Source organism: Ictidomys tridecemlineatus, chromosome 13, assembly GCF_052094955.1.
Source record: "Ictidomys tridecemlineatus isolate mIctTri1 chromosome 13, mIctTri1.hap1, whole genome shotgun sequence".
Lineage (NCBI taxonomy): Eukaryota > Metazoa > Chordata > Mammalia > Rodentia > Sciuridae > Ictidomys > Ictidomys tridecemlineatus.
The window spans coordinates 97,616,278-97,632,020 of NC_135489.1; the positions used below are offsets into that span (position 1 = coordinate 97,616,278).

The 15,743-nt window shown below is 57.8% G+C and overlaps 1 protein-coding gene across 6 annotated transcripts in view; it reads right to left on the reverse strand.

Moving 5' to 3' along the window:
• Positions 1 to 15,743, reverse strand: part of Sema4d (semaphorin 4D) — a 107,282-nt gene that overhangs the window by 45,967 nt on the left and 45,572 nt on the right. For 5 of the 6 annotated variants that reach the window (XM_078030667.1, XM_078030666.1, XM_078030661.1 and 2 more), the window contains exon 2: positions 1,228 to 1,287. Coding sequence is in view for 1 of the 6 variants with exons in the window: in XM_078030666.1 (XP_077886792.1) it covers positions 1,228 to 1,287 (60 nt within the window). In the remaining 5 variants the exon portion in view is untranslated. Of the gene's footprint in view, positions 1 to 1,227; positions 1,288 to 8,359; positions 8,445 to 15,743 lie in introns of those variants that run through there. The other variant, XM_078030663.1, reaches the window with a different exon arrangement.

Consider the following 15,743-nt stretch of genomic DNA (forward strand, 5'->3'; position numbering starts at 1 on the left):
GGACCCTCCTACAGCTTCTCTCATGGAGCAGCCCGTTTTCAATTTCCTCATCGCTGAAGGTTCGAGACGTTTCTTTAAAATAACGAGGCCAACACAATTCAAAGATAAACCACCCAAGCAGGGAGGAAAATGATACTTGGCACTCAGATAAAAAGCGACCTCCCAGCTGGGCGATGTGGTGCACGCCTGCAATCCCAGTGGCTTGGGAGGCTGAGGCAGGAGGATCGTGAGTTCCAAGCCAGCCTCAGCAACAGTGAGGCACTAAGCAACTCAGTGAGACCCTGTCTGTAAATAAGATATAAAATAGGGTTGGGGATGGGGCTCAGTGGTCGAGTGCCCCCGAGTTCAATCCCCAGTACCAAAAAAAAGAAACAAAGTGACCTTCCAAACTGATATGAAGGCCCCCACCACCAAAACGTACCAAGTAATTCATTAAAAAAAAAAAAGTGCATAAAGCCAGTTCAATACACATCAGAATTACAGCAGTCCCCCTAGAGATGGCGGTGCACTTGGTGAAAGCATCCTACCAAGCTGGGAAATGCGCTCTCGTTTTGGTCCCTGGTAGACCAGCACCAGAGGAAGAACAGGGGCCAGGGACGGTGGTGCCTGCCTGTGATCCCAGTGGCTCCGGGGACTGAGGCAGGAGGATCCAAGTTCAAGGACAGCCTCACCAACTTAGTGAGACCCTATCTCAAAATGAAAAGGGGCTGGGGGTGCAGCTCGGTGGTAAGGCACCCCTGGGTTCAATCCCCAGCAGGAAAAAAAAGGGGGAATACGGAAAGGAGGAGGGAAAGACGGGGCACGGGCTTTCCTTTTGCTTTCACTCACTGAACAACTCTGTCTTTGCTCAAAACCAGAAGAACTGACCCCAAACAAGACTAATAGGAAGATGGCCCACACTTAGGAAGGGTGTGTCCAGAGCCTCCAGTGACATCTCCCCACATCCCCCAAAAGAGGAGGAGAGCAAGCTCTGGAGTCACTGGGTCCACCCTGTGGCCACTGCCACCGCCCAGCGGAGAAGGGAACCCAAGAGAAGGGGAGTCAGGAGACGTAATGGGAGAGGAGGAAAAAGGACAGGGCAGCCACCCAGCACCCACCCAGCACCCACCCAGCCCAGGAGCCAAGCTGAACTGGGTCCCAGGGGAAGTGCGGGTACCAAGTATCCCCACCCCAGATCCACCTGAGCCCTCTGCGGGGCCTCCTTTTGATTAAAACAAAACGATTTACCTGTATCTTGTGCCTCTGAAGACTTTCCACTTCTAGAAAGGAGTCCTCAGAACCTCGACTCTGAAAATCATGAAAAACAGAGACAGGTGAGCCCTTGAGTTCTCCGCCCTGGAGGAAACCCAGCGTCAGTCACTCCGCGGAAAGCACTGAAAACGAATTCTTGCCCCACTTTTTAAAACCTCAGGACCCCCTGGGCTGACCTTCTCACCCAGGACCAACGTGGCCAGTCTTCCGTGATGCAAATGGCAGGGAGGTGGCTGGGCGGCCCCTTCACCGACCGAAGGGGAAGTGTGGTCCCATGGGTCACCTGGCGCAAGAGCCCTGACCACAGCGACTCTCTTGCACAACAGGTCACTTGAATACAACCACGTCCCGTTAGCAGAGTTCAAGTAGCCACTGAGCACCAGCTCCCTGGCTAGTAATTTCCCATGTGTCCCTTACAATTCATCTCCACAGGGCCACCAAGGGAAAAACCAAGACAGGTGACGTGCACAAGAACCAAACCGAGTCCCTCTTCCTTTTGCTCATCTGTCTGTGGGGATGGAACCCAGGCTTCCAGCAGGCTAGGCGAGTGTCGGACCACTGAGCTACGTCCCCAGCCCTCCCTTTGTTGTTTTTCTAGTTCTTTTTTTTTTTTTAGAGAGAGAGAATTTTTAATATTTATTTTTTAGTTCTCGGCGGACACAACATCTTTGTTGGTATGTGGTGCTGAGGATCAAACCCGGGCCGCACGCATGCCAGGTGAGCGCGCTACCGCTTGAGCCACATCCCCAGCCCCCTCCCTTTGTTTTTGATGGTAATTTTTAAGCCAAACAGAAACACGTCTGCTATGACGCAAGCAAGGTTTCTGGAACGGGCCTGTTACCCTGCTCAGTGTGGGACAGAGTCCTCCAAACAGGGGTCCCTGGGCCCAGTGATATCACCAATGATCAGATCAGGAGCAGTGATCTCAAAGGCTTTGCAAACCTGAGGCCTCGTGCGGGCTGGAGATGGTCCAGAGGGTGGCTTAGGCGATGCTCCCTGATTATAAATGGCATCTGTTGGCCCCAGACTCAGAGGCCAGCGTTATGCAGCGGGTAGGGTTTGGGATTTTGCCTCTTGCCTTCCAAGTGACTATAACCACCGGTGACACCCCAGGCCTTCCCCCAGACCCCTCACTCCAGTTTCTCTGTGTCAGCAAATGACCACTAAGGCAATGTGCAGAAAGGGCCACCATCCGTCCACTCCCACCCACCCCCAGGGCTGCCAGAATAGCTGCTTTTTTTCTTTTTCTTTTGGACAGTGGAGATCTAACTCAGGGGCACTTAAGCACTGGGCCCTTAAGCCATCTCCAGCCCTTTCTGAGGCAAGGTCTAAGTGGCTTAGGGACTCACTAAGTTGGAGAGGCTGTCCTTGAACTTGGATCCTCCTGCCCCAGCCCCCAGAGATGCTGGGATTACAGGCCTGCACCACCAGGCCTGGTACCCTGCCCTGAGCAGCTCTGCAGGGGCTGGCAAGGGTACCCGGAGCTGGAAGCCACCATTCCCATTGGAACACCAGGGAGGCGGGTCTGCCCCATGGCTGGGCAGTGAGGTCCACCCTGTTGCGGGCATCTGCAAAGGCTCCACGCTTACCCCCTCAAATAGGCCTTGCTGTCACTCCGGGAGGGAGAGGGGACAGCAGCGTCTGGAGACAGTGCTAGAAGCACAGGGGTTCACGCATCAAAAAGGGGTTCGGATAAATAGCGCGAATGCCGCGATTCTGAAACCGAAAAAACTTCTCCAAAAGTACATACGCCTTTGTCACTTTAATAAATAAAGGCCAGACCTAGGACTGCTTGTCCAGTGACTGGACAAGACGGGTGGCCCATTTGCCATCATTTCACAGTGGAAAAGGGCAAAGGACAGAGGATGGGGAGGCTGGCACACGGCAGGCCCTGGGTTCCATCCCTGCACTGAAGCAGCAAAAATCACCCCCAGGGGCGGAGTACCCCGTGGACGTCTAATCCTCCAGAGGCTCCGACAACCCAGCTTGATGACTGGTGTCCCTGCCTCCCGTCCTCCAGCCCCGAGTCTGGGTCAGACATCCAACACCCTGCTTCTAGCCCGAGCTTCTGGGCCGCAGCACACTTCCGGCCTGGGTAAGCCACCCGGGACCCAGGCTCGTCTTCGCCCTTCCCTCAGACATTTCTGCTTCCTCAACACAAACCCCAAGAGCTATAATTAGCCATCACCCCACCAAGAGCAAGCAACAGCAAGACACTCTGAGTAATTACCCATCACAGTGGGTTAACTCTGCACCTCCCGGTTCCTCCATCCTGCTCACAGACCAGGGCGAGGTCCTAGGGAGGGAGCAGGGCCCTCTCCCGCAGGATGAGCCTGAAGGTCCTCCCCCCAGCACCCACAGGAGGCAGGCCAGCGGCACTGAATGACAACAGCCACCTCCATCCTGCCCCTGTTCTGCAAATGGGTGCCCTCCCGTCCCAGCAGAAGCGCCCGGGTGTTCCTCAGCCCTGCAGGAGGGTGGGGCAAGGCACGGGCTCTGGGGTCGGGCTACCCAAGCTCCAGGTCTGCTTCTGCCAGTGACTCGGGGAAGTTCCTGGGCTCTGGGCCTGCTTCCTCATTCAGCTGGTTGTGGTAAGGATCTGAGACTATTCTACAGGAAGAGCTTCCCCTACCACCAGGCCCCTAGGAGCACCAGCCGGCGCTAACTGCGGTCAACTACGCGGGCGGTACTAGCTATGGTTAAAACCGTGCGGCTGCTCACACCTACCCTGCTAAGGCTGAGCAAGACCTTTTAAAAAGCAGGGTTTAGTCACTAGCACATCTGTTCCCAGTGACCAGGGGCCCACCAGCCTCGTCCTCCTCACTGGGGGCTACGGTGCTGAGGCTGCCTGTGTCCATCCATGCCCAAAGAGTACGGCCTGGAAACACCTCTACTGGCTGCCTCGGCTGTGGCTGGGGAGGGGCTCAAGCCCCCGCTCAACTACTTCACCCCAGCAGCATGCCACGGGGCACCCTCCGCTGGGACCAGCACTCCAGGACATGCCCCACAGGGGTGGGGACTCACACTGGAACACACTGCTGCTTCTCACCACCACCACTGCAGTTAGCAGAGCTCAAGTATCAACTGAGCATCGATGACCGCTGGGCAGACTGGCCTTAAAGAGCAAGGTGAGGAGTGGGGGCAGCGTCCCCACGCCCAGGGGGCCAAGATACTGCACGTGCACCTCTGACCCGGCAGACGTCCACCAGGACTCACCCACGGGGGCCAGAGGCCCCAGTGCAAGGTGACTCAGCAGGAAAACTCCAGAAACCTCTAGAAGAATTCATCAGCATAGGTGTGTCGCACGGTCCTGACTTACCAGGACTCAGCTCAGTGGCTTCCCAACTTTATGATGATTCAAGAGTGACACACATTCTGCAGGACCATACCTAGAATTCTGGTCTTCTCCCCATCTTGCGATATGCGGGAAATCCTCTCCCAGGATGCTAGGCAGCATCCGCAAGCCACAGCTCCCTGTCAGCCACCGATGACCTAGGGGGCAGGGGACACTGCAGCGTGATATGTGGCTAAGCTAGGAAGGTCAGCAGGTGTCTCAAACGCATTATTTACTTACAATAGTTTCAACTTACCACGGATTTATCCAGACATAACTGCACCCCATATCATGGGGCAGATCTCTCTCTGTATATAACACATGCATACTTTTCTTAATATGCAAAATTCATGCCCAGCCCTAGGGTGCTATACTAGGTTAAAAAGAATAAAGCTGCCATTGGTAAGAGAGGGTGCCAAGATCTACTGTTCCCGGTGGTGTGTGTGGTACGTTCCCACCAGTGAAGGCATACGGTGGGTGGCCATTCACCTGTTCAAAAGAACAATTTGTTAGACGAAAACTGAACCCAGGAAGTGAACAGGTCTGGCCTGCCGTGGGGAGCACTTCACCTTTCATAATCTGGACTCTTTAAAACTACCTTAACTCATATCTTAGGCACCAACTTTTCTAATTAGAATATTTTTAATCGGAAGCCAGGCAATTTGGAAGGCTGAGGCAGGAGGATTGCAAGTTCAAGGTACCGGCCTGGGCACTTTAGCAAGACCTTCTCTCTAAGTAAAAATAAACAAATAAATAAAAAGGGACAGGGATAGGCTTGGTGGTAAAGTGCAGAGTGCCTGAGTTCAATCCCCACTACAGAAAGAGAATATTTTACATCTGACATCAAAAGATAATGTAATCGTGGAAGATCTTAAGAACTCAGAAAAGGCTAGCAAAGAAAACATTTCTTTTTAATATTTTTTGGTCGTCAGTGGACCTTTCATTTTATTTATTTATTTATATGCGGTGCTGAGGATGGAACCCAGGGCCTCACCTATGTCACACACTGAGCCCCAGCCCCAGTCCTGGCAATGTTTTCTTAAGAAAGAGGTAATAACTATTAAAAAAAAAAAATCCCATTTCTGGCGTCTTCCTAGAGGAACTCTACTCCGTCGATTTCATCTAAACGGCCCTTTTCACCACCGGCAGGCGGACGTGCATTTCCGGCAGCTGGATATTCAGTTGGAATTTCTCAATCTAAGAAAGGAGGGCAGGTTCACGGGCGAGGGCAGCACCCCAGCCCATCCAGGAAGGGCAGCCCAAGGGCCGCACTGGACGGCAGGGCCCAGTCACTCCACTGTGACCCAACAGGCAGTCTGTGACCATGTTGCTGCCAGACCAAGACCTGAATTTCAAGAAAGAGGAAGGACCTGGGGCCTGTGGGTGGCAGGAAGGAGGTGAAACCCCCGCGGGTGACATGAGGTCCCTGCAGGCCTGTGCACCCCGCTGCTGGTCCCACAGCGCCCCTGAGCACCGCGTCATGGCTGCTGTTCCATACTGAACATGACGATGCTGGACATTCAGGTCACTTCCAATGTACCACCTAAGATTCACTTTTAAAGACTGACTCGAGGGCTGGGGTGGCTCAGTGGCGAAGGCCTGCCTTGCGTTCTCAAAGCCCTGGGTTCGACCCCCAGTGTCAAAAAAATAAGACCAAAAAAAAGACCACCACCACCAAAAATATTAAAAAAGTAAAAACACTGACTTGAATCACCAGCAGAACTTGACCGAGAATCTTTTCTACCCAGAATGTTCAGAGTGACATTGACAGAGGACACCAGGCAGGGTCACAGGGTGGATCCTGTTGGGCGGTGACACAGGCCCGGGGCTGGGTCCCATCCCCACAGGGAAAGAGAGCACAGGAGCCCCATCATGTATTGTCACTCTGCTTTCTTCTAGATTTTTCCAGTTGGTTCAGCTCAACTAATTTTTGAAAATGGAGCTATAAACCACCAGGCGCCTGGCGTGAATATTTTTTATGCTTCTTTCAAGGCAATTAGGCACCTGAATTAAGTGCCTGTTTATTCTCCCAGAAGGGGGAGGGCAGAGTCCTGCAGGGCTGCAGAGTGGGTTCCAAGGGCAGCTCAGACCACCTGCGGCCACATCCTGCTGGGCCACCTCCAGCAGGCCACTGCCCACCCCCACAGAGGCTTCCCAGCACCCCCCCTTCCCCAGCACATTCTAAATCAAGTCCATCCCCCAACTCTGGCTTCTCTCTCGGCACCTCCCCTCCCCTCAGCTGCTCCCTCTGAACCTCCCCCACCCCAGCTACTCCATCAGAAACTTCCATCCTCCAGCCTCTCCCCGGCGCCTCCACCTTTGCCAGCGACTCCCCAGAACAGGACGCTGCAGCCCCCCCTCCAGGGACGGTCCCGCACCAAGGAGGAATCGTCACCTCAGAAGTGGACATTAAATGCTAAAAACAGCGCCCACAACAGCACTGTCCCCACGCCCCAGGGGAGGCGCCCACTGGGAGAAAGGTCGGGGCAGAAGCTGGATGACCGCACCCGAGGCCAGCACCGACCTCCTCCCTGGCCTTCACTCTGAGATTTGGGCCGACATCCCAAGTTCCCGTTTTAAAACTCATGACCGTGACATGAGCCTCAGTCACTGCCCTCAGCTCGGCGCAGCGTGAGTCAGGCACCTTCCCTGGACTCTAAACTCAGCCGGCCCTTCCTTCCAGAACCTCCCGCCAACCCACCAGCCAACAGTGACCTCTGCCCTCTCCTCCCTGAGCGCTCCCGGGTGGACACCCCAGCAGCCCAGGCCTTGGGGTCCTCTGCCACCTCCCCCTCCTGCACCTGACACCCACAGGCCAGTCACAGTGGACGGTCGGCACCTCCAGACCACACAGGCCTGGGGTGCTGGGGCTCATAAGGGCCCAGCGTCCGTCCGTCGTGACGGACCTTCCCAAGCCACCTGCCTCTCTGACGGAGACCCAGGTCCTCCCTCCTCCGCCTCCTTCCCCACCAGGCCCCGAGCAGCCTTGGCCTTCCTTCCAGGAGGCCCCCGTCTGTCCCGACCCCACTCTCCCTCCCCTCACAGCCACGTCCCACCCCACAGCACACCCCACCAGGCCTTCCACACACGGCCGCCGTGTGGCTCCTGCTCCTCACCAGGGAGTGGGCACCACGTCCCAGGAGCAGCTCCTCAGTCTCCCGACCAGGTCACCCTTGCACCTCACTCACACCTGGCTCCACCCCTGTCTCCAGAGCCTGCAGGAGAAGGGCCCAGCCTCCAACCCAATGTCACCAAGGGTGCCCCCCAATTCCCCAGGCAAGGCTTTTCATCCTTCCTGTGCAGTGTGACAACACTCCACCGCTACGACCCAGCCCCCAAATAATGGCTAAGCAGCGTCCTGACCCGCCAGGGCCCGCATGACCAGGAGCCGCCAGCGCAGGGAACCAACCTGCACCCCAAAGACCACCGCCCCCCTTCCAACGTAACATCCCCCTCCGGCCACCACACCAGGGGCTCAGCCCACAGATCAGAGCCAGCGTCGACCTGTCCTCTAGGAAACAGAGCCTCCCTTGGCCGGCTTTCAGTGAGCAGAAGGGTATTAACATCCGCCTTCAGGGAAGGTGACCAAGTGACAGTGACCTTTCACGAGGCGCCTGCTGGATTCTGCAGGTCAGGCTGCCAGCCACCTCAGCGCCGTGTGGCACACATGAACGAGCTGTTCCTGACTCCTGGGGCGTGCACGGAACAGACCTTAATATTCCACAATTCCACACGCCCCAACCCCTCCCGGGGCCCAAGCAAAAGGCCACAAACCTGCTGCCCCGACCTTGGGGACTGAGGCACACCAGCTCCACTGTGTGGCCCCGCTGGCCACCCCAGGAGCCGCAGCAACACGTCCAGCCCCGTGGCACCGCCGCCCAGCACACCCGCTGAATGCTCAGAGCCGTCCCCGTGGGACAGGTTTTATGGCACTCCTGGGACAAGGAAAAACAGGCTCATAAAAGTCCAGCCTCGGTCTAGGGCTGCGGTGAGAGCTGAGACCCAGGGCACGCTCAGCCTGGGGACTTCAGGGCTCCCCGGACAGAAAAGGCGCAGGAGTGGGCTCTGGGCACTGGGATGGCAGGAGGTTTTCTCTCCTGCTGTGTTTTGAGCTGACCCCTGCAACCCGGACCCCTGCCAGCAGCTCCTACCCCCTCCTCCAAGGACCCCTGGGCAGGCAAGGCGCTTCAGAAACACCTCCCTTTCTCCCCCACTTGCTGGTAATACTAACACCCCAGAATCTGCTGGGTGTGGTGGCACACACCTGTGATTTCAGGAGGCTGAGGCAGGAGGACTGCAAGTTCAAGGCCAGCCTCAGCAACTTAGCAGGGCCCTAAGCAATCTGCGAGACCCTGTCTCAAAATACAAAAATAAAAAGGGCTGGGGATGTGGCTCAGTGGCTAAACACCTCTGGGTTCAATCCCCAGCATCCCCATGCAAAAAAAATGACAGAATCTTCCAGAACCATGGCCTGGTCTAGGACTGTGGGCCACGGGATGGAACCCCAAGGGGCTCCTGGTGCTCTCCTGACTGCACAGGGGGAGTAAGGTCATGCCATTTCACCAGGGGCCCACCTCTCCTCTAGGCTGGGGTCCTGCCCTGCAACCCCACCCCCAGCCCAGCTGCAGGGTGCCAGGAAGCCTCCCTCACATCATGGTGCAGGCCCAGTATGAGTGGACAGGCCCAGGTCAAGCAGGGACTTCTTTTTTAAGTCTCAAAGCCACAAAATGCCAGTCTCCCTGCTTTCATCTTTAGCAGTTCCTTAAAAGTACAGCAAAATGACACAGTAGGCCAGCGTGACCACAGGTTATAGCCAAGACTGGGTGGGCAGGGGCCAGAGCCCACGCGAGGCCCCCCCTTACAGTCCCCTCCCTAGGACATGGCACACCCATTAAACACACCTGCTCCAGCCAACGCTCGTCCACTACCCCCTGGACGTGTGCTTTCAGGGATGCCAGGTCCGTCCGACTTTTAGTGCTGACTTTTAACTCAACGTCACCTCTCTCCAAAGACCACAGGACTGTATGTACCTTAGTCGGGTGAGCAATGCAATATTGCTTGTCATTCTGAGACTCTGGGTTTTTTTTTTTTAATGAGGTCTTGCTATGATGGCCAGGCTGGCCTTGAACTCCTGGGCTCCAGTGATCCTCCCACTCAGCTTCCTGAGTAGACAGGACCCCAGGCGTATGCCACTGCACAGGCAAGTTCTGAACCACACTGGAACCAAACCAGCCCACACCCCATCAGCAGCCCACTGCACGGTCACTGTGGCTGGTGGAGCCACTACCCCAGCACTGTGACAGGAGGCAGCAAACACTGCTAGCCCACCGCTGTGGCCCTGGGGAGACCCAGCCTCTCCCCAGCAGGGAAGTACCAGTTTCCCTCCGGGCCCTAAGAAAATGACTGTGCCGCCGCTGGCATGTTTACGGCCAGAATTTCAATTAGTTTCTAGTTTCCAAGACCCGCGTGACCCTCGAGCGAAATGTTGTAAGCCGAATATTGGATTAGAGGCCGATTCTCTGTAATCCTGTGGATCATAACCAATCCTCTTAGCCTGTTCCGCATCGCCCTGGTTTCCCGCAGTTCATGGGAGCCGATGTTTCCCCTTGACTCACTGGCTAACCCCAGGGGGTCACAGAGTGCAGGGGTGCCTGAGCCCACAGAGTGCCTGAGCCCACAGAGTGCAGGGGTGGCGATCCCGGGAGCCAGCTCTCCCAGGACGGCAGAAGGACCAAGGGGTGAGCCGGCTGCTCTCCGGGGGAAATGGAGCCCCTGAGGGGAATCACCCACCGCTGTACTCAGGCGGATCTCAGTTCCAGGAGTCTGCTCTGCACCCTTCAAATGGGGACTCCCCACCCCACCCAGGTTGATGGCAACTGGCAGGTGTCCTTCTGTCCGGGTGAGCTCAAAGGCTCCAGGCCCGGCCAACAGTGACTGTCCTTCTGTGAGACGGCGATTCCACAGGGAGCGAAGGGTCTCCTTGCCCTGAGCTGTGTCACCTTCCAGATGATTCGGAGTGGGTAAGGATGGCAGGCCACTCAGGGGGGAGCTGGTGAGTCACAGTCACCAGAGTCCAACAGAGTCATCAACGGCTCTGGCAGGACCGGGAAGGGGGCTGGACCCACAGCTAGGGACAGGTTAGGAATCACACGTGGATAAGGCAGAGCCGTCTCCTCAAGCCAGAAGCCTCAGCCTTGGAATTCACAGGAACACACACTTGGGAAAAATCCAAAGAGGTTCTGGAACATTCTTACACCAAGACGGGCGAGGCTGCACCTACAGCTGGACAGATGGCCTGCCTCAGGACAATGACTGGCCCCCTCCTGATGCCCCACAGGACCCTCCCCACCCCCAGCCACCTTGCAGGAGCCTGTGGCAGGAAGCCCCCTGGCTGCAGTCTCGGGGGACAGAATCCCAGGGAGCAGACTTCCTGTCAGAGCCAGAGCCCCGTCAGGCTGGGAAGGAGAGCAAGTCAGGTGACAGGCCACGCACAGGGTCCACAGCAGGGTGGTCCACAGCGGGTGCTGCTGAGCACCCACAGGGCCCAGGGCCCAAGCTCCTACAGGGAGGACCCTTCCCACACCCCTGGGAGCCGGGAGCCATGACCGTCTGTCGGCCCCGTCAAGCAGGTTAGAAAACCAACGTGACCAAGCCGCTGACCCAGGCCCGCGACTCCAGGGCCGGCCAGGGAAGAAGCTGGCGCTCTCTTGTCACGGGGATCCCAGGAGCCGTCAAGTCACAGACACACTTGGGCTGAGCTGTGCTCCCTGAGTCAGTCTTTTCCTCAAAATCTGCAGTTCACCTCCTAAAGAACAGGCTTCTGGGCCCCAGCTGTCAACCACGGTGGAAGCCACATCTCAGGGCCGGGGACTGTGTGCCCGGCCCTGGATGGCACTCTTTACCCACCCAGAAATCCAGGAGGCACACCTCCCCAGGTCACTGCCCGCTGCTCCTCGGCCCTCCAGGAACGTGCCCCTCACAAGCAGCCCTGGTCAATCCCCAGCCCTGAGGGAGGGAGGGAAGGAGGGAGGGAGGGAGGGAGGGAGGGAGGAAGGGAGGGAGGGAGGGAGGGAGGGAGGAAGAAAAGGGAGGTGCACTGGGCAGTTTCTGAGGTTTTTCCCTGGCTTTCCAGAAAAAGCCCATAAGAGGAAACAAACCCATTCACCACCTGAGGTGGACGGTACTCAAGTTTCCAGTGGTCACTCTGCCCTGACCTGTGGCTTTGCAGGTGGCACAGGTCACAAGACTGGCTGAGGGGAACACGCTGAGCGGAAGAGGATGACAAAACACAGAAGCGTCTGCCAGTAACAGAAGTTTCTGGAACGATTTCAGCCTCAGGAAGGGAGACCACGCACAGGTCAGGAAGGACCTTATCAACTTCAGAACCCAAGAAAGTTTCTAGTAGCACTTTCCCAACTAGCAGCCGGAAACACCCAGCCCCCGCCTGCCCGCCCTGCCGAAGCGCCTCTCCTCCAGGGGCTCCGCGCATCCTTCTCCATGCCCGCCCCACGCACGCGCACACAGCCCCGCCACCCAGGCCTGCCAGATGCTGAGTGGGAGACACATGCTGTGACTGCCACTCTGCGGGTGGTGCTCCCAGCACCAGGCGCCAACAGGCCACATCTTCCCAAGTGGAGGAAACGGCAACCTGCGGCTCACCAGGAGGGGGAGACGGGCCATGGCCAGGGGGGCCCTCCCGGGGTCTGCCACACTCACTCCCATGGCCGAGGATCCCCACAACCCACCAGTTCCCAAGGGAGCCCGCTCCAGGATGCTCACAGCCAAGGTGCCTTCAAGCACCTCATGCAAATGCATGTCCCCGGGGGCTGTGACACAGACCAGGCCAGCTGGGGTCCCTTGGCAAGTTCAGATGAGCTCGGTGTGTCCTTAAATGCAAAGAGACGAGACGTGCTTAAGAGCAGGCTCAGTGTTAAAGCCAGAACCTAGGGGCTGGGAGGGGCCGGGCCAGGAGCAGTCCCCGGAACCCTCCCCTGCCTTTGCAAGGGACACCTGGGTCTCAGAGCTGGACACCAGCACACTCAGAGGAGCCACCTCCAGCAGAGATGCCCCACAGAGAAGGGCCCCGAATTCCCCCACAGCACATTTTCCTGCCTTCCTGGGAGACACATCTGCACCTCCTTCAGCCAGACACACTGCACCCTGGACACCCGACTGTGAGCTCTGGCTCACCTCCGACGGCTGAGCTGAGCTCTCTCAACGGCGGGCCTCGGGTCTCCTTCATACTTGTGGGGCTCTGCTCTGCCCAGCTCTGCCCTGTCCATTCCCCCCCAGGACAGTCACAGACCGTGGTACCCAGTTCGAGCACTGAGCCCACCCGCCCAGCTGTGCAACCAGGGGTGGCTCATTTGGGGTCTATAAGGTGACGCCGGCTCCAACAGTGCCCAGGTGACAGCATCACAACTAACGACCAATATCAGCAATACTCCATTAAAACCAACTGCGATGGGACACCCTGGGTCAATAATCAAGCCCAACCAGATCATCCTGACCTCCCAGGGACAGCCACCGACTGTCCCAAGGTGGACGCTGTCTCTAGAATGACTTTCTCTGGGAGAAACGAATGAGAGAAAGGAAGAGGTCGTCTCTGTCCTGGGGGCCCAATGGCTCTAGTCTCGGCCTCTGACTGTTGTATACTGCCCTGGGGGCAGCACCTGCTTGCCTGGACAGCAGGTGACCACGGGCACTGTATACCAAGCACCTGCAGAGAGTCCGCTGAGGAACCCATGCGCATGCTCACTGTGGTCTCTGAAGGATCTAAATCCACTTTCTACACCAAGGGCCAGGAAAACCACAGAGGGACGGGCCCGTGGTCAAGGCGCAGGGTGGCCTGTGGAAGCCAGGACCAGGTGAGGCAGCCCTGCCGGCATGCTGCTGATCTGCATCCCCGTCCCCAGGCAGAATCTGCAGTCAGCCTGGAGTAAGGTCCTCTGCAAGGGACAGAAGCTACTGCCCACCACGGACACCTGCCCTCACTTGGTGATCACGGCATTGATCTAACTCTTTAAACCATTCCGAAACCAGAATGTGCCGGCCCCACTGTCAAGGAGACTGCCGGGGGTAACGGTGCGCTCCGGGAACCCCAGCCACTCTGGAGTTTCGGCCCAGGAGCTCAAGGCCAGTCTGGGCAACACAGTGAGCTCCCCATCCCTAAAAGGAGAAAAGAGACCCTCTCCAGTCTCGGCCGAGGCTGCTTCTGGATAACTAAGTTGTAAGGTAGCTGGGAGTGGAGTCCCAGATGGTGAGAGCCATCTGGCCAGCGGCCAGGCACAGGGGCTTCTGCCACACCCGGGTTTGTCTATCCCTCCCACCTGGCACCTACCGAGAAGCCCACCAGGTGCCAGCCCACGCCACGCACTGGGGTTCAGTGGGCAAAAGACACAAGTCCTCTGTGTGCTCTCCAAGACACTGGGGGTGGCCTAGAGGCAAAGACACTGGTCAACCGCACACCGTCGGCAGGTGACCAGCTGCACAAGAGCTTTGCAAAAACACAGCGATGTCCGCTGTGCTCTGGCGGGTGGGTAAACACGCCTGGACCCCTCCGGGGAACTTGGGAACCAAGACCCGAGGACGAAAGACTAATAACTAGTGGTACAAGTTCAAGCCCACGGGGACAGCCACGGGAGGGTCCCGACACCAGGGTGAGGCGAGTCTGCAGGGAGCCCGCACTCTGCCCTGTCACAGCAACCAGAATCCCTGGTCTTCCTTCTGGGTGGCCGACCTCGAGAGCCCTGGTCACCAGGGCAGCAGGGCACAGCCGCTGGGGACTGGCAGATGTGGAGCAGGAGGAAGGCACTGTGTTGCAGGAGGACGAGACCCCGGGAAAACGAGGCAAGCGTCCACATGACACTGCAGTTAAAAAACAGACAACCACCTACCACCCGTGGGGTGGGCTGCAGACCAGCTCCACGAGGAGGGACATCAGCAGAAGGGGCTGGCCCTGGTCTAGGACTATCTACACCAAGATCTGCTGACCACCAAGTCCAGGCTGACGGCCAGAAGAGATGTGAGGGGGCAGAACACAATGCTGTGCCCACGCGTGCGCGTGTGGGAGGTGTGTGCAGATGTGGTGGGGTGCAGGTGCCTGATGGGTACAGTGTGCGTGGCATACGGTGGTGTGTGTTCACGTGTTGTACGCATGCACACAGGTGTGGTATTTGTGTAAAACATGTGGGTGTAGCATCTGTACAGGGTGTGTGTGCAGGGTGCATGTATGGGGGGGTGTGCAGGGTGCATGGAACTGTGTATGTATATGTGGGGGGGTTACTATGTATGTGTGTGGGGGCGGTGCACGTGTGTAGGGTGCGTGGTACTGTGTATGTTGGTGTGTGTGTGCGTGCACGTGTGTGCAGAGCACACGGCACTGTGTACGTGGGGTGGGGTGTTCTGAAGTAAGAATGACGAGCACTTGGGGACCCCGGAGCGGCTGCTGGACACATCTGCCCTACGGCCTGCAGGTGGAGGAGGGGCGTGTGACCCTGGGTGGTGGCCCAGAGGTGCACATAGGGACCAGCTAAGGTGACCCTGAGGAAGGCGGCCGCTGTGCTCAGGGTGAAGTGCAGGAGGACCCCTCGCTGCTCCCAGAGGGCGCAGAGCCGACCCCCCCACAGACAGGAGTCCAGGCTCACGACGCTGACCCTGCTGACCCCAGCCACACACCAGGGAGTCCCTAGGAAACATGTCACACGAGCCACACACCCACCCACGAGGGAAAAGGGACTTGAGAACACAAAGCGCATCTAGGCTGCCGGGGGTGGGGTGGAGATGGCTGAACCTCGGGAAGGACCGGGAAGGACCATGCATCTGCAGGAGGAGAGGACACATAACGCCCCCCCCCCGGGATGGGGGAGGCCAGGAGCTTCCTGTGTGCTGGGCACAGGGTGGGGGCTGGCTGAGCTGCTGCAGGGAGCGGGCAGGGGCCCAGGTGGAGCAGGGCAGCAGCCCCCTGGGGCCTGGGCACGAGGACTCGAGCGTCAGCAGGCCAGGTGATCCAGATGGCCACACTCAGTCCTGTCTCCTACAGCATGTTGCAAAGAGGCCCTGGGATGTCCTATTCCTGCCTGTCCCCACAGCGCTGCACACGCGGCTGGAGCACCACCCTCAGGAGCACTGGCCAGCGGCCAGCGGTAGCCGCACTCAC